Source organism: Scyliorhinus canicula, chromosome 14 (genome assembly GCF_902713615.1).
Source record: "Scyliorhinus canicula chromosome 14, sScyCan1.1, whole genome shotgun sequence".
NCBI classification, from domain to species: Eukaryota; Metazoa; Chordata; class Chondrichthyes; order Carcharhiniformes; family Scyliorhinidae; genus Scyliorhinus; species Scyliorhinus canicula.
This window is the reverse complement of record NC_052159.1, coordinates 75,385,748-75,405,472: the sequence shown is the minus strand read 5'-3', so window position 1 is coordinate 75,405,472 and position 19,725 is coordinate 75,385,748. Positions and strand designations below refer to the sequence as shown.

At 45.7% G+C, this 19,725-nt stretch overlaps 1 protein-coding gene across 6 annotated transcripts in view; it reads right to left on the bottom strand.

Annotated features, from left to right (window-relative positions):
* The window catches only part of aff3 (AF4/FMR2 family, member 3), a 409,202-nt gene that overhangs the window by 127,157 nt on the left and 262,320 nt on the right, over positions 1-19,725 (bottom strand). For all 6 annotated transcript variants that reach the window (XM_038818559.1, XM_038818556.1, XM_038818557.1 and 3 more), the window contains one exon: positions 7,888-7,936. In XM_038818559.1, the coding sequence (XP_038674487.1) occupies positions 7,888-7,935 (48 nt within the window). In that variant the 5' untranslated portion in view covers position 7,936. The remainder of the gene's footprint in view (positions 1-7,887; positions 7,937-19,725) is intronic.

Below are 19,725 nucleotides of genomic sequence, written 5' to 3'. Positions count from 1 at the left end.
AAGCAGCACGAGTCCCCGCCACGCTCACAGTAGGAGAATATGCAAATAGGATCAGCTCAGTAGGAGAATACTGGTTTGATCCGAGAACAATTAGTGCAGATAAACAGGTTAGGGCAGTCCTGCAAGAACACAAAGCACCATTTGCACAGCACAAGCACGACTGTGGCAGCATGGCTGGCTCTGTGCAGATTACAGGTCCTGACCCCAGATACCAGAAACAGTACGGATTTCCCCAGGAAGCAGAGGGAGAAATCTCGAAAGTGATAGATAGCTTGTTAGAACAAGGCGTACTGAGATCAGTAGCTTCCACTAATAATGCCCCGATTTGGTCCGTCAGGAAACCCGATGGATCATGGCGACTGACCATTGATTACCGGGAACTGAACAAAGTAACCCCAGCAGCAGCCCCCACCGTAGCCACAAGTCCCGAGACCACGCTCAAGCAGGGACTCCAGTCACGATTCTTTACGGTTTTGGACATTAGTAACGGCGTCTGGTCCATTCCATTGGCTAAAGCGTGCCAGTACAAATTTTCCTTCACTTTTAAAGGACAGCAGTATACGTGGATGTGCCTACCACAAGGTTTCCACAACTCCCCCTCCATTTTCCACCGACAGCTGGCAAATGGATTAACTAAATTTTCCCGCCCCGAATGTCTGGTCCAGTATGTAGACGACCTGCTACTACAGACAAACACAAAGGCAGAGCACATTTCACTTCTAGCAGAACTCCTAGGACTCCTGAAAGAAATTGGATGTAAGGTTAACCTCAAAAAGGCCCAGATTTTGCAAGAAAAAGTGATATACTTGGAAATAGTCATCACGTATGGTAAACGCGAAATCGAGCAGAAAAGGATTGACTCGATTGTCAAATTGCCCCTTCCCCACAATGTCTCAGTCTTCCAGTCGTTTTTAAAACTGGTTGGCTACTGTCGAAACCACATCGACGGTTTCGCCAGTAAAGCAGCGCCCCTATCCGACCTTCTTAAGAAAAAGGCACCTTGGGAATGGCTTCCGCAGCATACAGATGCCGTGGATGCTTTAAAAAGAGCACTCAGCACAGCCCCCGCACTACAGGTCCCAGACCCACTTTCCCCGTACGCTATCGAAGTAGCAAGCACCGACCGAACCCTTTCGGCCGTGTTCCTCCAGGAACGACATGACCAGTTAAGACCTGTAGCATACGCATCCCGAGTATTAGACCCTGTCGAGCAAGGATTTTCTGCCTGTGAAAGGCACCTGCTCGCAGGTTTTTGGGCAGTACAGTACTTTTCATACATTACAGGACTCAACTCCACCACCATTCTCACAGAACACACCCCGACACAGCTATTATTAGACGGCCGACTTAAAGGTGGCACAGTCAGCCAAATCCAAGCAGCCCGTTGGACCCTTCTTTTACAGGGACGGGACATCACAGTTAAAAGAACAAAGACACACACTTTCCTTGCAGACAATTTACACTACCCAGGCACCCCTCATGAAAGTAAGATTATCTCCACACAGCACAACACAGGCTCATTCATTCCAAAAACACCTCCCAGGAAGATAGGTAGTTCACCCCAGAGACCCCAGCCCACAGACACTTGCGCACCCCTGAAAATCAATGTGGATGGCCCCTCCACAGTTTTAGACAGCAAACGCATAACAGGATGCAGTATTTATGTAGAGGACGCGCAGGGACGCGCACTAGAAGAGATTTTCCTAAAGTTGCCAGGACACTTAGGCTCACAGGCAGCAGAACTGGCAGCAATAGCTTACATAGTAGACCACCTCGATTCTTTCCCCACTCCAGCAGACATCTACTCAGACAGCCTGTATGTCTGTAATAGCTTAACCGAATTTCTACCCTGTGGTAAACAAGAGGATTTGTTTCTGCAGATGGAAAACCCCTACCATCAGCCCCATTACTCCGCCATATTTTAAAGCAGGCAAAGGACAGGAAATACGGCATTGTAAAAGTTCGCAGTCACCACCGTTCTTCCCCACCTGGAAATGTTAAAGCAGACGCCCTGGCAAAGGCAGGTTCTAGGCATGGTTATTTTTGGAACCCCCCCCCCGAAAGCGTCCCAGTACATGCAGTTCAGGTCTCACAGCCCAACATACAGGATTTAGCCCAGGCACAGAAACAGGACGAGAAGCTCAGGGAAGTTTTAAAGGGAACCTTCCCAGCCCCTTATGACAAATTTAAGAATTCCATGACCACACATGACGGTGTGATTCTTAAAGACAGCCTTTATGTAGTTCCAGAGCAGGATAGGAACCAACTCATTTGTTTGTTTCATGACAATCATGGACATCAGGGAATTGAACCCACTTTAGCCCACCTCAGACCGCTCTGCTGGTGGCCAAATTTGAAAGCCGACGTAACACACTACGTTGATAATTGCTTGATCTGTGCCCAGAACAATCCGGACAGATATGCAAAGAAGGCTCATCTGAGCCACACCCGCCCCGTTAATGGCCCATGGACTAACCTCCAGATAGACTTTATAAGACATTGCAGAAACGGATACAAGTATGTGTTGGTGGTCATCGACACCTTCACAAAATGGGTGGAAGCATTTCCATCGCGCACTAATACGGCAAAGACCACAGCCAAAATACTAACCCACCACATCTTTACAAGATGGGGACTCCCATGTAGCATAGAGTCCGATCAAGGCTCCCGTTTCACAGGACGCGTTATGAAAAACGTCTTCACAATTTTTAGAATTACTCAAAAGTTTCATATCGCGTACCACCCCCAGTCAAGTGGTATTGTCAAACGCATGAATAGGACACTAAAAGCCACCCTTAGGAAAATGGTTCAGCAGAACAATAGCACCTGGGACTCAGTTCTCCCATTTGCATTGATGTTTTTACGAAACAAGGTATCCACGTCCACAGGATACAACCCCCACACTCTCATGATCGGACGCCCCATGAAAGGAACGGAATATTTATTAGGTTTAGATTTGACCAGCCCCACAGTGACAGCCCTCACACATGAAAATGCTGTACAGCAGTTAATAGCAAATGTGAAGGCGGCCCAACTAGCAGCCACTGTGAGAATGGGCACAAGGAAGAAACAAAGCAAGGTTTGTTTCGATAGGACAGTGCATGCCACTGAGTTTGAAGTAGGGCAGCAAGTAATGCTACCCCTATACAACCCCAGCACATTCCTGTCACTCAGGTCCGTACTCCATTTCGGACAAAGTAAGCCCCTCTGTCTACAAGATAAAATGCCCTAATGGAAAGTCTGCGTGGTTTCACATAAACCAGCTCAAGGCTTATGGCTCGCAGAACAACCACACACACCACATCCTGCTCACAGCAGCAGATGAGCTCGCCCCGCCAACGGAAGACGCATTCCCACCCTCCCCCAGCCAGTCCAGCCCATCCTCGGACTCAACTTCAACTCCCCCCCGACACACGACTCCGCCTCTCCCCGCCCCCAGACAGCAGCGACAGCGACAGTGACTGCGAAAGCACTGACGACAGCAACAGCACACCACGATACTATCCCCCTGCACCAGGCCCCACTCCCAGCGACTCCGAGTACAGTTCAAGTGATCCCTTCGCGATCACATACATTAAAGCCCCTGACCCAGACCCACCGCCCGACGATGACGGACTGAACTCCAGTAGCTCCCACCTAGACACACGATTCTGGCACCGTGACAATTCATTCAGGATCATCAGGAACTATGAGATGGACCCCAAGTCACCCCACACAGCTTTGGCACGACTTTTACAGTCAAGAATATGGCAGCCGGGAGAAGATGATGACATTGAGTCTGACTCCCACCACGCAAATCCCTTTGCGACCCTGTTCGCAACTGAAAACTGAGGTGTCCAGATGATGTTTAAAAGGAACCGCTAGAGAGATACGGTGTCCTTTCTGATGGAACCTGCACGATATTCGTTGCATGTTTGTTTGTATGTGTTTCTTAAATGTTCAGTGTTTAGGATTTAAACAGCTTTTCACAGCCCCACGCCAACACTCCTTTAACGCCCCCGGCAGTTAATGGAACAAATTTGTCCACGGACAGCCACCTAGTTTGTCCGCAGAAACCTTTGAGAATTTGCCGCCAAGCTTATCAGCCAAAACCTCTGAGAATTTGCCCAGACACTAGTTCGTAACAGCTCTTCCAATTTGAGGGTAGAAGAGGCAGCAATGCAACCCCCGTGACGACTACATTCTTGCCCGTTCTTGCCGGTCACTAAGGCAGTGGAGAAATGGCACCTACCCCCGCCCTGCCTGAGGACCCCCCCTCTGGTCAGCTAAGCTCGGGTAGAGCACATCCCGTCCTACCCGGGGATTCCATCCAATTCTTACCCACCACGGCCCATACGCACCTCATTTTGGCTCTTTCATTTCAAAAGTTTTTGTTTTGTTTTACAGTGACCCTTCGGTTGCTTTCCTCATGCTATTTACATTCTCAAACATTGGGATGGTAAATCGCACAGGCTGCGAGACAGCTCGCACAGTGTCAGTATTTTTCAAGAATGTCTTGTACAGAAATTCGGTTTAAAAAAAAAATGAGGGAGTCACAGATGGTGACCAATTATAAAGGGTAATTGGCAATAAAGGACAGACAGACAAACACACGAGATCTTAAGCAAGATAATGACAGATATTATGCTTGTGTTCACAGAATTCCAGAAGAAGACAAGAAGAGAAGAAAGACGAGAAGAGAAGGAAAGATGAAGACGACCTTCATCTTTGTTATATGGACACTAGCAGGATCCCTTTTGTTGCGCGCGAACGCTAACCCCCTCACCCCCACCCAACAGGCCGTCAATGATTCACTCCCCCACAGTAAACAGAGCCCAGTAACAGTCAACAGTACCCCGACCTGGTGTGATAAGTTTATCACTTGGTATTCCGTCTCGTATGTCGTTGAAGCACTTTTAGCACTGGCGATACTTTGCAGTATCGTGCAGACCATTCGAATGAAGAAATGGCGAAGGAGAGCCTGCCGCTCTCGCACCCCGGTATACAGAATTAGGTCCCCTATTTTCGGTTTCCACCAGGCCCCCGAACCCCTTGACATGGATTAAAGTACATTCGTTTTTTTGTTTGTGTGTGTTCGTTTGTTGAATAAAGAAATGTGACTCTGTGTTTGACTGCCAAACCAGAGAAATTTGAATGCTGCTATTTTTGTACAGTCATGATGTTAGGATATTTTTTGAATTGTTTGAGTGAGGATAGTTTATTGAGAATAGTTAGAGGTTCCAGTTTTTTAAATTTTGGAATGCATGTCCTTCATGACATAGTGCCCCCATAGAATTTTGATGATGTGTGTATGTAAAATTGTTTAGTTAAAGATATGTTGCATAGTTAGGGTCAGAGTAGAGCCTAGTCATGAGTGCCTGCTTGGTCAGGGAACAAAGACATCGCAGTAGTGCGATCGTTCACGCTTCGCGTTGAGGATCACAAGGAGGGAGTGTAGCCACCTGGGGTGGCCACGTCCCGATTCCAAAATGGATACTCGCAAAGAGTGCAGGGAAAAATGGACAGTACTAGAAAAACAAGCAGGTGCAAGGTTCCTGTGGATTGGAACCTGCAGAACCCAGACAGAACTGAAACTACAAGCCATTAGCATAGTAATGAACTAACTCCGGGGACAAAAAGAAACATTGAAACAATCGGTACCAGGACAGACTTCCCGGCGCCTGTGGAAGCTAAAACAAAGGCAGGCCAACGGTTACATAGAACCCGCCCAACGATCAGGGAACAACCCCGTTATTGGAGAAAATCGATACAAACGATTGGGACATGGTCCAATTAATTGGGACCAAGTCCAGGGTCCGCCCAGAAGGGCGCGAAACCCCTGGGGGCTATAAAGCAGAGTCCCCAAGGTCATTTTGCTCTCTTACTCTTACTCTTATTCCTCTCCATCTTCAACTTGGCATTTGGCTGTCAGCGATGAGAGGCCGCCAAGCACCAACCAAGTAAGTCTAAGGTCAACGCACGCTACGAGATAGGCACTCCTAGCTACTATTCCATACCAGTCTGAAGTCAGCAGTATCAGAACCGGACAACGGCCATTGTTCCTCTGACTGAGTGGGCCACTCAAAGCTAAGTATAGGCTTTTAGTAGTAGTTGTAGTTCAGTGAGTAGAGTTTATGCATGAGTAATAATTGACTGTGTGTGTAAATAAATGTGTATTGATTTCAAACTTACTAACTGGTATATCGAGTCATTGATCAGTATTCGGCTTTGAACCTTGTGGTGGTATCAGAAAGATACCTGGCGACTCTTAAGCAAAGGTAATTAAAACAGAGCAAATTAAGGGAAAGCATAACGAGCAACAATTTAAATACCCAGACACCACTTTCACCTGGCGCCCAGGAGTCAATGTCGAGACTTCGACAGGGTGCCGCTTAATACCGGTTCCCACAAACGTGGGCCAGGCATGATGGCACCTCGGGGGTCTCGCAGGCCATTAGAGATCCACGGGTGGTTGGTGACAGGGTAATACCCTTGGCACCCAGTTATTTTGGCACTTATAGCCAGGCAGGCATCATAGCATGGCACTACCAGGGTGCAAGGCTGGCAGTGCCAAGATGCTTGGGTGCCAGGTTGGCACTTCCAGTGGCCAGGCCCAGGAGGGCCGGGCCCTTGACCATTAAAGTGGGCTGAGGGGGTTTTCAGTGGCATCGAAGATTGGGGGGCGATGAAGGGAGGGGTGAAGAGATTGGAGCTGCTGGTCAAAATAGCTCTCTGATCTGTGAGGAGCTGTTCATGCTGGCGAGCTTGGCCCGCCTGCAGGAAATTGACTAAAGTTTGGCCTCAATGGGGAGAAACTCCCCGAGCCCAAAAGTCAATGAATAGCGGGGTAAATCTCGGCGCTGCAGCAGCCGAGAAACATCACATTAAATGCGCCCAAAACTGGACTTCTTTTGAAGTCTGCGGAGTTGCACCCTCCATTTGCCTTCCTAATCACTTGCTGTACTTGCACACTAATGCTTTGTGATCATGCAGCAGGCCACCCATCTCCTTTTGTACTCCAGAGTTTTGAAATCTTTCTCTATTTAAATAATGTACAGCCTTTTTATTATTCCTGCCAAAGTGGACAAGTTCACATTTTCCCACATTATGCTATATTTTAATTATTATAATAAGTTAAAAAGGAGAGGATATATTTAGTTAGAAATACATTTTTTACTAACCTACTCAAGAATACACCCATGAACCTGTTCTAAATTCCAGGCTCAGGATAATATGCAAAACATTGATGTGTAATGGTTCCTTTTTTGGAGCTACTGGTGTGTTTACTCCAACAGAGTGTAGGATTTTAGGAGAAGCTCTCTGTAACACAGGAAAACAGTTTCTTCATTAATATTGCGTCCTGCTACGAAAATTATTAGTTCTGGCATTACGCGGGGCCACTGGAGGCAGAATTCACAGCATTTTGGATGAATTGTATCATCCTGCCAGATCCAACTCTTCTGGTCAAATCCATGCAAAGGGGAGTGGTATGCAGACACAAGAAGTGCCTGTCCCACTTTTAGTGGAATTTTAGAATGGCAAGATAAATGGTTGAGAGCTGACTTTACCAAATCCTGCCTCAACTCTCCCCTCCACCCCCAGCCAGGAAATTCCATTCATTTTGTATTTTTGATACTGAGTAATACAAATATCACTGTCAACAACTTTTATTGTTTTGTATGATGTTGTTACATTGTGCCTGAATGTTTGTGTAGCATGCTAAATTGATTGTTTGCAGCATTGCTCAAGGTGAGGCTGTGGATGCATTGTTTTATAATGATGAGAGTTATACTATGTAATGCACAATGCATTACTGTCGAATATTAAAATTTTGCTTTTATGGTTTGCTATGGGAACAGGACATCCTGAATGATAAGCCAATTTTTGTTCTTAGACAGCCAATCTTACCTGTTCACTTTCTTCATCGCTGCTGATTTTAAGATCGTTTTCTAGCATTCTGTGGGTAAAACAAAACAGAAAAATCAGGAGCTTAAAAACTGCTAAACACTTTTATCATTGACCAGGAAACTAAGTGACAACAGAATGTCAAAAATATTTTGAGAGGATTGCCCGTAGTGACTCTGGACTAGGAGAATTTCCAGAACAAAGTAAATTAACGTTCAGGCAAAGAATATATATATAAATTCTCTTTTGGATGTGTTCTATTATTCACTATTGTTTCAAGAATTAATTAGCTTTTTTATTGAAAGAATATTACGTTAATATTTGTTTACTTCATTGCAACTCTTGAAACATATTTAAGAAAGATGGCAAAATATGGGAAGTTAGTAGAAATATTTATGAATACACTAAATGTAACCAATCTTTTGCAGATCCTGATTGTAATCAACTCCGTATTTAAACCACTCATTCTTAGAGGAAAAACTTTTTACGAGATAGTGTGGCTCTCAATGCTCCAATTTTAATAATAATAGAGAACCATAAAGAGCTTCATAAGTGAGCTCCACCATATTTTATACACCAGGGTTATTCAAGTGCACTCAATATGTTTGGAAGCACAGGCTAACCCTTTGCAATCCCTAGTCAATTAAACTGCACGGTTATATCCCACGGTCAATACATTCTATGAAACACATTCTTTATCCAAACACAGAAATATATCTATAAGTTTTTGGTACATCCCCTTTGCTGATTTTTGTTTTGTTGGAAGGACAAATTATACAAACAGAAATTCTGAAAAGGGAATTACCTAAGCGATGTATGATCAGTTCCCCAATCACATGGCTTTTTTATCAGTGCCTGACTCTACTAAGCTGTGTGGTCCATTGAGTAAATATACTAAGACATGCATCAGAAAACCAAATGCTATAAACAGCCTTTTTCATGGCTGGCTTCCAAATGACAGCAACATAGGACTAAATAGAAAACAATCATTATCAAAATATTCAATTGGATTTTTCAACAGAAAAAATCATACTTGACAACTCAATGCAATAATTAATTATTAGTGAAAATACCGAAGTTTAAAACTGTTATTTATGTCCAAAACCCTGGTGTTCAGTCTTAACCTGACACTTTGCCATTTAAAAATAAATTCTGCCCTAGAACACCAAATTTTGCGACAGCAGATTTTAGAAAGATAAAGAGCAGGCAAATTGAGGTGAGGTGGAAGGAAAATTAAAAGAAATTAGATTGCAAAGGTGCAGATTAGATTTTTATATTATGAAAGGAAACATTTTGTAAATGGATAAATAAAGAAGTAGAAAGTTAGATACCAATTAAGATTGAAGGATATCCTTAGCTTCACGATTACTGTCTTTGTGCTGCTTTACATCCTTAAGGTATTCCCAACGACTAGGAGTTCAATGGGGTTTTAAAGAAACCTGAAATCATGAAAGTTGAATTTAGGAAATAAATTTAGGAGCAGGCATGATAGATGACGATCTCAGATTATTTCCCCAGGATTCCACTAGAATAGGGAAGGACTATGGGATCAAGCCAAAGCTATTCGTGTTCTGTCAGGATGAGGGATTCCACTTTGTTGGGCATTGGCACCAGTTCTGAGGCAGATGGAAACAATTTGGCAAGGATGGGTTAAATGAACAGGGATAGTGTTAAATGTACCAACAAAACAGTTAAATAGGGAAGTGATGTAACATTTAAGCCAGGAAAGATAGGGACCTGACAAAATAACAGAGAAATAGAAACAGAGATAATAAATGGCGCAGAAATTGAAGAGGGCCCATATTAATGAAATGAGGAATTACAATAAAAGGTTCAGAGTCTGATAAGGAAAGCTAAAAGGGAGTATGAGAAAAATGTTCTAATATGATCAAAAAGATCAGTAATTTTTTTAATAAGTATTTAATAAAACTTAACGTTAAAGGTGAAGTAATATTCCTGAGAGAATAGAATTGTCATTTTGGGAATGGTGATCAAAGAATAGCAGAGCTATTTAATATGCCCTTTGCTTCAGTCTTAACCAAAGAGAAGAACAGCTTTTGTTCATCTCTCGTCATTTATTTCTATTGCTTGCCGATCATTTTTGTCTGATTCTGCATGTTGAATTTTTCTACATTAAAGGCATGATATAAATGCAAGTTCTTCTTGTTGTTACTCAAGGTCAGAGGCAAAAAAATATACAGTGGGCTTCTTTAAGAGAGGCTGTGGGACAACACAGAATTTCTACCAAAACTAAGGATGTACTTCTGATCCTGCCCTAAGCCCTATTATCATAGCCATTTTATGAGCAGACACCTGTGCAGTTTAGAGCACTGAAGAGACTTTCGGCTTAACTCGGCTTAATCTTATTCATTCAGACACGGATCAATCCTGGGCTTAGCTTACACTGGTCTACCACCCTGAACCAATTTTTAGGCAGATGTCTTGCGTTCAAATCAAAATCATCAATATATATGGAGGGAACACAAGTGAACCTATCATTAACTCCTTAAATATACCATTTCTAATTCTTTTACATACCTTAACCTTTTGTTTTATTGTCTTTTTACTAAATTCATATTTTTACTCGTATGTTTCCTTTTTGACCATATGACAAAATAATTACAAGTCTCTTGTGAGATACAATGGGCGACAATGGGCGACAATGGGCGGGATTCTCCGATCTCCGACACCAAAATCGCGTTTGGCGATCGGCCAGAGAATCCCCGTTTACATCGGAATCAGGGGCGGCGCCGCTTTTAGGATGCTCCATCTCCCTCAAAAACGGCTCTGCACGCCTTTTGGAAGACCTCAGGATGTCACCTGCAGCCCTCCCCCGATGCTCCACCCCCGACGGGCCGAGTCCCCGATGGCATCGCTTGCATATGTTCAGATCGTTTGGGGACCTCGCGTGGCAGCTGCAGACTGAGTCCAGCACCGCCACAGTCGGGGGGGGGGGGGGGGGGGGGGGGGGGGGGCCTTCGTCAGGTGCTGGGGGGGACTAGTGGGGGGGGGAGGGTCCGGGGGTGGCGAAGCTGGTTACATGGGGGCAGTTTCTGGCAGGCTGGGTCCGCGGGCGGCCGGTGCCATGTTGCACGGCACGGCCGCCACAGGCTGCCACCGTGCACATGTGCGGCCATGGACCCGGCCATTCTGCAGCCGTATCCGCAGGTAAAGCTGGGGGCTTTACACTGCACGGCTGCTAGCCCCCCACCGGATGGAGGATCGGTGCGGGGGCGGTGTTGACTTCCTGGTCCTGAGATCAGACCGATCATGCGGACATAGTCGCAGGATCGGAGAATCAAGCCCCTTATTTAACATATTCTAACAGTCCATTGTATTGACTACATTTCCTTTATCTATCTAAACAGGGTTTTCGAACATGATTTTTCTGTAACAAATTCATGATTAATTCATGCATTTCAGAATACTCATTAACTTTATCTCAGATTATGGATTCTGAAGTCCCAATTTTAACCTGTGTCATGAGGCAAGCAAGGGACCATGACAATGAGTCAACAGCTCTTCCAACTCAGATGCATGAGACCTGGTACTTTAGACACCTGGACATCATGTAGGCTCAACTACTGACCATACCTGGCACAAATGACATGAGGTCAGTAAACTGGGATGGGATGAGCATAGCAGAAGGCTGCTGCTGGGGATTCATACGAATGACCCCTGGCAGTCAAGTAAACAGATTCAAAGAGACCAGAACATATCATAGTCAGATGAAGAGATAAACCTGGAACAAAGGAGGTCCAAAATTTCATCTTAGAGCCCAAAGTAACATTCCTGTTCTTCCTGGCACACAAAGAAACTGTAAATATTTTTTACTTACCTTGTTATCCTGGAGCCTTCTCATGCCACCTTCCCCAGGCATTAATAGCCTGTGGGTTGTGTGGTCCAGGATTAAAATAATGTATTTTGCAAACTTCCAAAAATGCACTTGTATGGTTCAAGGTGAGAGGTCACATGGAATTTGGTTAGTCACTTAGCTTTCATTGAGGGTGGGAGATTAAAATCTGAGTTTAGGGCGTGTTCCACCAGCCACATCCCACTAGAATGAATTGAAATGAAATGAAAATCGCTTATTGTCACGAGTAGGCTTCAATGAAGTTACTGTGAAAAGCCCCTAGTCGCTACATTCCGGCACCTGTCCGGGGAGGCTGGTACGGGAATCGAACCGTGCTGCTGGCCTGCTTGGTCTGCTTTAAAAGCCAGCGATTTAGCTGAGTGAGCTAAACCAGCCCCAACCAGAATGAGGGCGCGACGGGGCCAGTAGATGCCAGGTCAGGCCTCTTCCGGGATTTACCCGGCTAGCCACGTCTCACGAGATCTCCGGACGAGCAGGGGCCCGTATCTGCAGCAAAAGCTGCGAGATCTACACCTGGTCCCTGCTAACCCCCTGCAAGCCTGGGAATTCGTGTCCCTTTGATCCAAGTTTTTCTGGCGTAAAACTCTACCGAATTGATGCCGGCGTGGGGACATAGTCCCAATAATGGAGAATCCAGCCCAAGGTGTCCAGGAAATAGGAATGGAAGACAAGGGGGAAGAATGATGGTATGTATTAACGAGGGCCGGAAGAGAGAGGTTGTACCAAAGAGTTCAAGGACAAAATCTATTTGACTAGAGTTAAGAGAGATTAAAGGTGCTATTACATTCCTTGGTTTAGTCTAAAGCTACCAAAGTCGGGGAAGGATGTAAAGGAATAAATTTGCAAGGAAATTACAGAGATGTGCAAGAATTATAGAGTATTGTAACAAGGACATTTAATTATCCAAATACAAAGTGGGATAGTCGTAATGTAAAGGGCAGAGAGGGCACAAGTTCAGGAAACAAGTTCAGGAAATTTTTCGACAGCAGTATGTTTCCGGTCCAAAGAGAAAGGAGGCATTGCTAGACCTGGGGCTGGACTCTCCATTTCAGGGACTATGTCCCCACCTAGCTGTGAAAACTGTGGCCTTTTTTGCCAGAAAAACTGGCGTCAAAAGGCCACATATTCACAGCCCTGCAGGGGGCCAGCAGGGACCTGTCGTGAAACTCGCAGCTCCAGCTGCAGATACGGGCTCCCGTACTTCCGGGTCAGAGGCCACACATGCACATGGCAGCAGCCTCCAGCGGCCGCTCTTTGCTCTATTGCGGACTCAGAACCCAGAGCTGGACCACATCAATAATGCCCCCGATCAGCCGCACGCCCGACCTGGACCGCCTGCCCAAAAATAACCCCTGAGGCCCCCCCTGCCTTCCGATCGGCCCGCCCCCGACCATGGCGGCCGCGGACTAAGCCTGCAGTTGCCACGCAAGTATCCCGAATGGCTGGGACCATGTTACATCCATGCCGCCAGGAATTTGGCTGGTTGGGGACGGAGAATAGCGTGGTCGGCTTCTGGCAATGGCCGCAGGTAGGGGATACGCATCAAGTGCACCACTTTCCAGGGGCCGGAGAATCGAGGAACTGCCGCCGGTCCTGATTCCATGCACAGAAATGGATTCTCTGCCCCGGCGCCAGACGCGATTTTGCCGTCGGGATGCGGAGAATCCAGCCCCTGGTTCTTGGAAAATAGGTGGGCAAATGGATTAAGTGTCAGTAGGAGAACATTAAGGCGACAGTGATCATTATATCCTAAGGTTTAGGCTGGCTATGAAAAAAAGAGTAAGAACAATCCAGTGTAAGAATAATTAACTGGCAGAAAGCCAACTTCAAAGGGGTAAGAATGGATCTGGGCCAAACAAACTGGAGTCAAAAGATGTTATGAAAAATGGTAGCTGAACAATGGGCTTTCATCAAAGGAAAGATAGTTTGGATATTTTCAAGGTAGATGTCCTTGAAGGGGAAAGACCAACCAACAAATCCAGAGCTTCCAGGATAATAAAAGAGACTGAGACTAAGGTGAAGAACAAGTATGTTTGCGACAGATGTCAGGTAGATAATGTAATGGGCAACTAGAGGAGACGTGCAAAAGCAAATAAGAGAAGCAAAGAGCGAGAATGAAAAGAGACTGGCTGCTAACATACAAGGTAATGGGCAGGAGTCTCCATTGGCGAGAGCCTCCGTTTCGCTGGCAGTGCACTCATACCTGTGGATTTCCCAACAGCGTTGGGGTGCTCACAATGGGAAACCCCATTGGCCAGCTGCCGGGACAGCGGATCCCATTGCTGATGGGGGTTCCCCGCACCAGAAAATGGGTGCGGAGGGGTGAAGAATCCCATCCAATCTCTTTCTTCTGTCGGCATATAAATAACAAAGGGTGGCAAAAGATGAAGTTGGGCTGATTAAGAACCAAGTGGGATATGTATGCAGAGAGGCAGGGCAATAAATTAATTCTTTGATCTGTCTTTACCAAGGATGAAGATGCTACTCAGCCATGGTGAAAGAGGAGGCAATTCATACAACAAAATATTATTAGAAAGGTTTAAAATTGATAACGGGGAGATATTGGAATCCTGTCTCTATTTAGAGTTGATATGGCACCAGGACAAAATGGGATGCATCCAAGGATACTGAAGAGAGTGGGAGTGGAAATTGCAGAGGCATTAGCCTTAATTGCAGTAATGAGGACCAGGAAGGAAGGGTCCTTGAATCATTGATGTGATTTGAAAGTATCTACCAGAAGGTTTAATTTAAAGGGTTACGTCATAGCTGGAAAGCTCAAAGCCACGGTGTGTTCCTTCTACTCCATATGAGAAGCCAGGAACATTGACAATGCCTGGGGCCAGCATGTTTTCAGGAAGTGTCTCCAGCTGTAGATCCTGGATGCCCAAGTTTCAGAGCTGGAGTAGCAGCTGGGGACACTCTGGAGCATCTGTGAGGCAAAGAGTATCATGGATAGCATGTATAGAGAGCTGGTCACAACACAGGCTAATATGCCACAGGCAGGAAGGGAATGGGTGACCACCAGGCAGAGCAAGAGGACTAGGTAGGGAGTGCATGAATCTCATATGTTCATTCCCCTGCAAAACAGATACTGTTGGGGGGGGGGGGGGGGGGGGGGGGGGGGGAGGTGTGGGGTGAAGGCCTCTCAGGAGAAAGCAACAACAGCCAAATTCGTTGTCCCATGGTTGGCTGTACTGCACAGGGAGGAGTAAAAAGTGTGGGAATGCAATAGCAATGGGTGATTAAATTAAAAGGGGAGTAGATAAGCGTTTCTCTCGTCACAAATCAGACTCCGAGGTAGTATGTTACCTCCCTGGTGCTAGGGTCAAGGATGTGTCACAGCGGCTACAGGACATTCTGGAAGGGGAGGCAGAACAGCCAGTGGTTGTGATACACATTGGTACAAATCACATAGGTACAAAATGGGATGAGTTCCTCAAAGCAGAATATAGGGAGTTAGGAACTAAGTTGAAAAGTAGGACCTCAAAAGGTAGTGATCTCAAGGTAACTATACCAGTGCCATGTGCTAGTCTGAGCAGAAAAAGCCAGGTATAATGCAGTAGATGAATACATGATTGAAGAGATGGTGCAAGGTGGAGGGTTTCCAATTCCTGGGACATTGGGACCAGTTCTTAGGGAGGTGGGAGCAGTCCAAACTGGACCGCTTACATCTGGGCAGGATAGGGGCTTATGTCTTAGGAGGAGTATTTGCTGGAGTGGCTGGAGAGGGTTTATACTAAAGTGGTAGGAGGGTAGAGTCAGAGGAGGGGGAAACACAGACAAGAACAAAAGACAGAAATGGGAATAAGAAAAGTGATAGGCAGAGAATAAACCAAACAGGATCACAGTGAAAAATAATGGCAACGGGACATGGAAACGGCATTAAATGGCATTAAACATGTGATAAAGGAACATGTATAATTATGGGTGTCTTTAATTGGCATTTGATTGGGCAAATCAAATTAGTGACAAGACCGTAGAGGAGAAATTCCTGGAGTGTATGGGATGGTTTTCTGGACCAATATGTTGAGGAACCAACTAGAAGAAAGGCCATCCTAGACTGGGTATTGTGTAATGAGAAAGGAATATATGGCAATCTGGTTATGCAAGGCCCCTTTGGGATGAGTTGCCATAAATATAATAGAATTCTTCATCAAGGTGGGGAGTGACGGTACTGATTCTGAGACTCGGGTCCTAAATCTAAAGAAAGAAAACTATGATGGTATGAGATGCAAGTTGGATATGATGGATTGGGGAACGTTACCTGAAGGGATGACGGTGGATAGGCAATGACCAACATTCAAGGAGTGAACTGCAACAACTGTTTATTCCTGTCTGGCGCAAAAATAAAATGGGAAAGGTGGCCAAACCATGGCAACATGGGAAATTAGAGATAGTATTAGATTGAAGGAAGAGGTATACAAATTGTCCAGAAAAGAAAGCAGACCTGGGGATCGGGTACAGCTTAGAAATCTGCAAATGAGGACAAAGGGATTAATTAAAAAGGGGAAAATAGAGGAGGAAAGTAAGCTTGCGGAACATAAAAACTGACTGTAAAAGCTTCTTTAGGTATGTGAAGAGAAAAAGATCAGTGAAGACAAATGTAGGTCCCTTCCAGCCAGAAACAGGGCAATGTATAATGGTGAACAAAGAAATGGCTGACCAACAAACACATACTTTGGATCTGTCTTCACAAAGGAGGAAACAAATAACGTTCCAGAAATTTTGGCAAACCCAGGGTTTAGAGAACAAATAACAAAGAAAAGTACAGCACAGGAACAGGCCCTTCGGCCCTCCAAGCCTGTGCCGACTATGCTGCCCGTCTAAACGAAAATCTTCTACACTTCCTGGGTCTGTATCCCTCTATTCCCATCCTATTCATGTATTTGTCAAGATGCCCCTTAAATGTCACTATCGTCCCTACTTCCACCACCTCCTCCGGCAGCGAGTTCCAGGCACCCACTAACCTCTGTGTAAAAAACTTGCCTCGTACATTGCCTCTCCAAGCCTGTGCCGACCATGCTGCCCGTCTAAACGAAAATCTTCTACACTTCCTGGGTCTGTATCCCTCTATTCCCATCCTATTCATGTATTTGTCAAGATGCCCCTTAAATGTCACTATCGTCCCTGCTTCCACCACCTCCTCCGGCAGCGAGTTCCAGGCACCCACTAACCTCTGTGTAAAAAACTTGCCTCGTACATCTCCTCTAAACCTTGCCCCTCGCAACCTAAACCTATGCCCCCTAGTAATTGACACCTCTACTCTGGGAAAAAGCCTCTGACTATCCACTCTGTCTATGCCCCTCATAATTTTGTAGACTTCTATCAGGTCGCCCCTCAACCTCCGTCGCTCCAGTGAGAACAAACCAAGTTTATTCAACCGCTCCTCATAGCTAATGCCCTCCATACCAGGCAACATCCTGGTAAATGTCTTCTGCACCCTCTCTAAAGCCTCCACATCCTTCTGGTAGTGTGGCGACCAGAATTGAACACTATACTCCAAGCGTGGCCGAACTAAGGTTCTATACAGCTGCAACATGACTTGCCAATTCTTATACTCAATGCCTCGGCCAATGAAGGCAAGCATGCCGTATGCCTTCTTGACTACCTTCTCCACCTGTGTTGCCCCTTTCAGTGACCTGTGGACCTGTACACTCTGACTGTCAATACTCTTGAGGGTTCTACCATTCACTGTATATTCCCCACCTGCATTAGACCTTCCAAAATGCATTACCTCACATTTGTCCGGATTAAACTCCATCTGCCATCTCTCCACCCAAGTCTCCAGAGGATCTAAATCCTGCTGTATCCTCTGACAGCCCTCATCACTATCCACAATTCCACCAACCTTTGTGTCATCTGCAAACTTACTAATCAGACCAGTTACATTTTCCTCCAAATCATTTATGTATACTACGAACAGCAAAGGTCCCAGCATTGATCCCTGCGGAACACCACTAGTCACAGCCCTCCAATCAGAAAAGCACTCTTCCATTGCTACTCTCTGCCTTCTATGACCTAGCCAGTTCTGTATTCACCTTGCCAACTCACCCCTGATTCCGTGTGACTTCACCTTTTGTACCAGTCTACCATGAGAGAGGGAGAAACTGAAGGGAATTAGTATTAATAGGGAAATCATTCTTAGTAGGGAATTAGAAAGAGAGATCAGCATGTAAAATTACAGCACATGGGTTTGGGTTTGTGTATCAAGCTGAATAGAAAATTGTTTGGCAGGCAGGAAACAAAGTCGGAATAAATGGATCATTTTCCAAATGGCAGACAGTGACTAGTGAGTGCCATAGGGATGAGTGAAGGACCCAAGCTATTCACAATATATATGAATGATCTAGATGAGGGAACTAAGTATAATATCTCCAAATTTGCAGATGACATAAAGCTGGATGGCAGAGTGATCTGTGAGCAGAGATACTTCAGTGTAATTTGGGTAAGTTGAGTGAGTGGACATGGCAGACGTAGTGTAATTTAGATAAATGCAAGTTTTAAAAAAAAATTTAGAGTACCCAATTATTTTTTCCAATTAAGGGGCAATTTAGCGTGGCCAATCCGCCTACCCTGCACATCTTTGGGTTGTGGGAGCGAAACCCATGCAGACACGGGGAGAATGTGCAAACTCCACACTGACAGTGACCCAGGGCCGCGATTCGAACCCAAGTCCTCAGCGCCGTAGGCAGCAATGCTAACCACTGTGCCACCGTGCTGCCCTGATAAATGCAAGGTTATCCTCAAGAAATAACATACGGAAAGCCACCAGGGATTCAAAAAGGCAATACCGCATCAAACTAGAGTCCCAGGCCAACGACACTAACTCCCAATGACTATGGCAGGGCCTGCACAAGATCACAGGCTATAAAGCAAGGCCATGCGGAATATCTGGGGCTGGAGCATCCCTACCCGATGATCTGAACAAGTTCTATGCCCGCTTTGAGCAGTCAGCCAATGCATCAGTGCCACCCGTCCCAACAGCCCTGTAGACACCCATACCCACTATTACAGCCTCAGAGGTAAGAGCTGCCAAGAATCCGCGGAAAGTGATGAGCCCCGACGGAGTCCCTGGCGAGCACTCAGAGCCTGCACAGACCAGCTGGCGAGTGTATTCGCAAATATCTTCACCACCTCACTCCTCCGCTCTGAGGTCCTCACCTCCGTCAGGAAGACCACCAGAATACCAGTACCAAAGAAGAACAAGGTAGCCTGCCTCAATGACTACTGACCGGTGGCCCTGACATCTGTTATCATGAAATGCTTTGAGCGGTTAATCATGAGACGGATCAACACCAGCCTCCCAGACGGTCTTGAGCCATTGCAGTTTGCCTACTACCGTAACGGTCCACAACAGATGCTATCACCCTGGCTCTACAATCAACACTCGAACACCTCGACAACAAGGACACCTATGTAAGACTACATAGACCATAGACTACGTAGTTCATAGACTACAGCTCCACCTTCATCACAATTATCCTAATAAGACTAATAACCAAACTCCGCAATCATGGACTTCACCCCTCCCTGTGTAGCTGGATCCTCAACTTCCTCACCAACAGACCTCAATCTGTCAGGATAGGCAATAGCACCTCCTCCGTAATAGTCCTCCCTATACACACATGACTGTGTGGCAAGATTTAACTCCATCTCAATCTATACGTTTGCAGATGATACGACTGTGGTGGGCCGTATCTCAAATAACGATGAATCAGACTACAGGAGGGAGATAAATCACTTGGTTGCATGGTGCACCGAAAACAACCTCTCTCTAAATGTTGGAAAGACCAAGGAACTGATCACGACATCAGGAAGCGCAGCACAACACACACTCCAGTTTGCATCAATGCCTCCAAAGTGGAGATGGTCGATAGCTTTAAGTTCCTTGGGGGTAACCATCATCAACAGTCTGTCCTGGTCCACTCATGTTGATGCAACAGTCAAGAAAACCCGACAATGTCTCT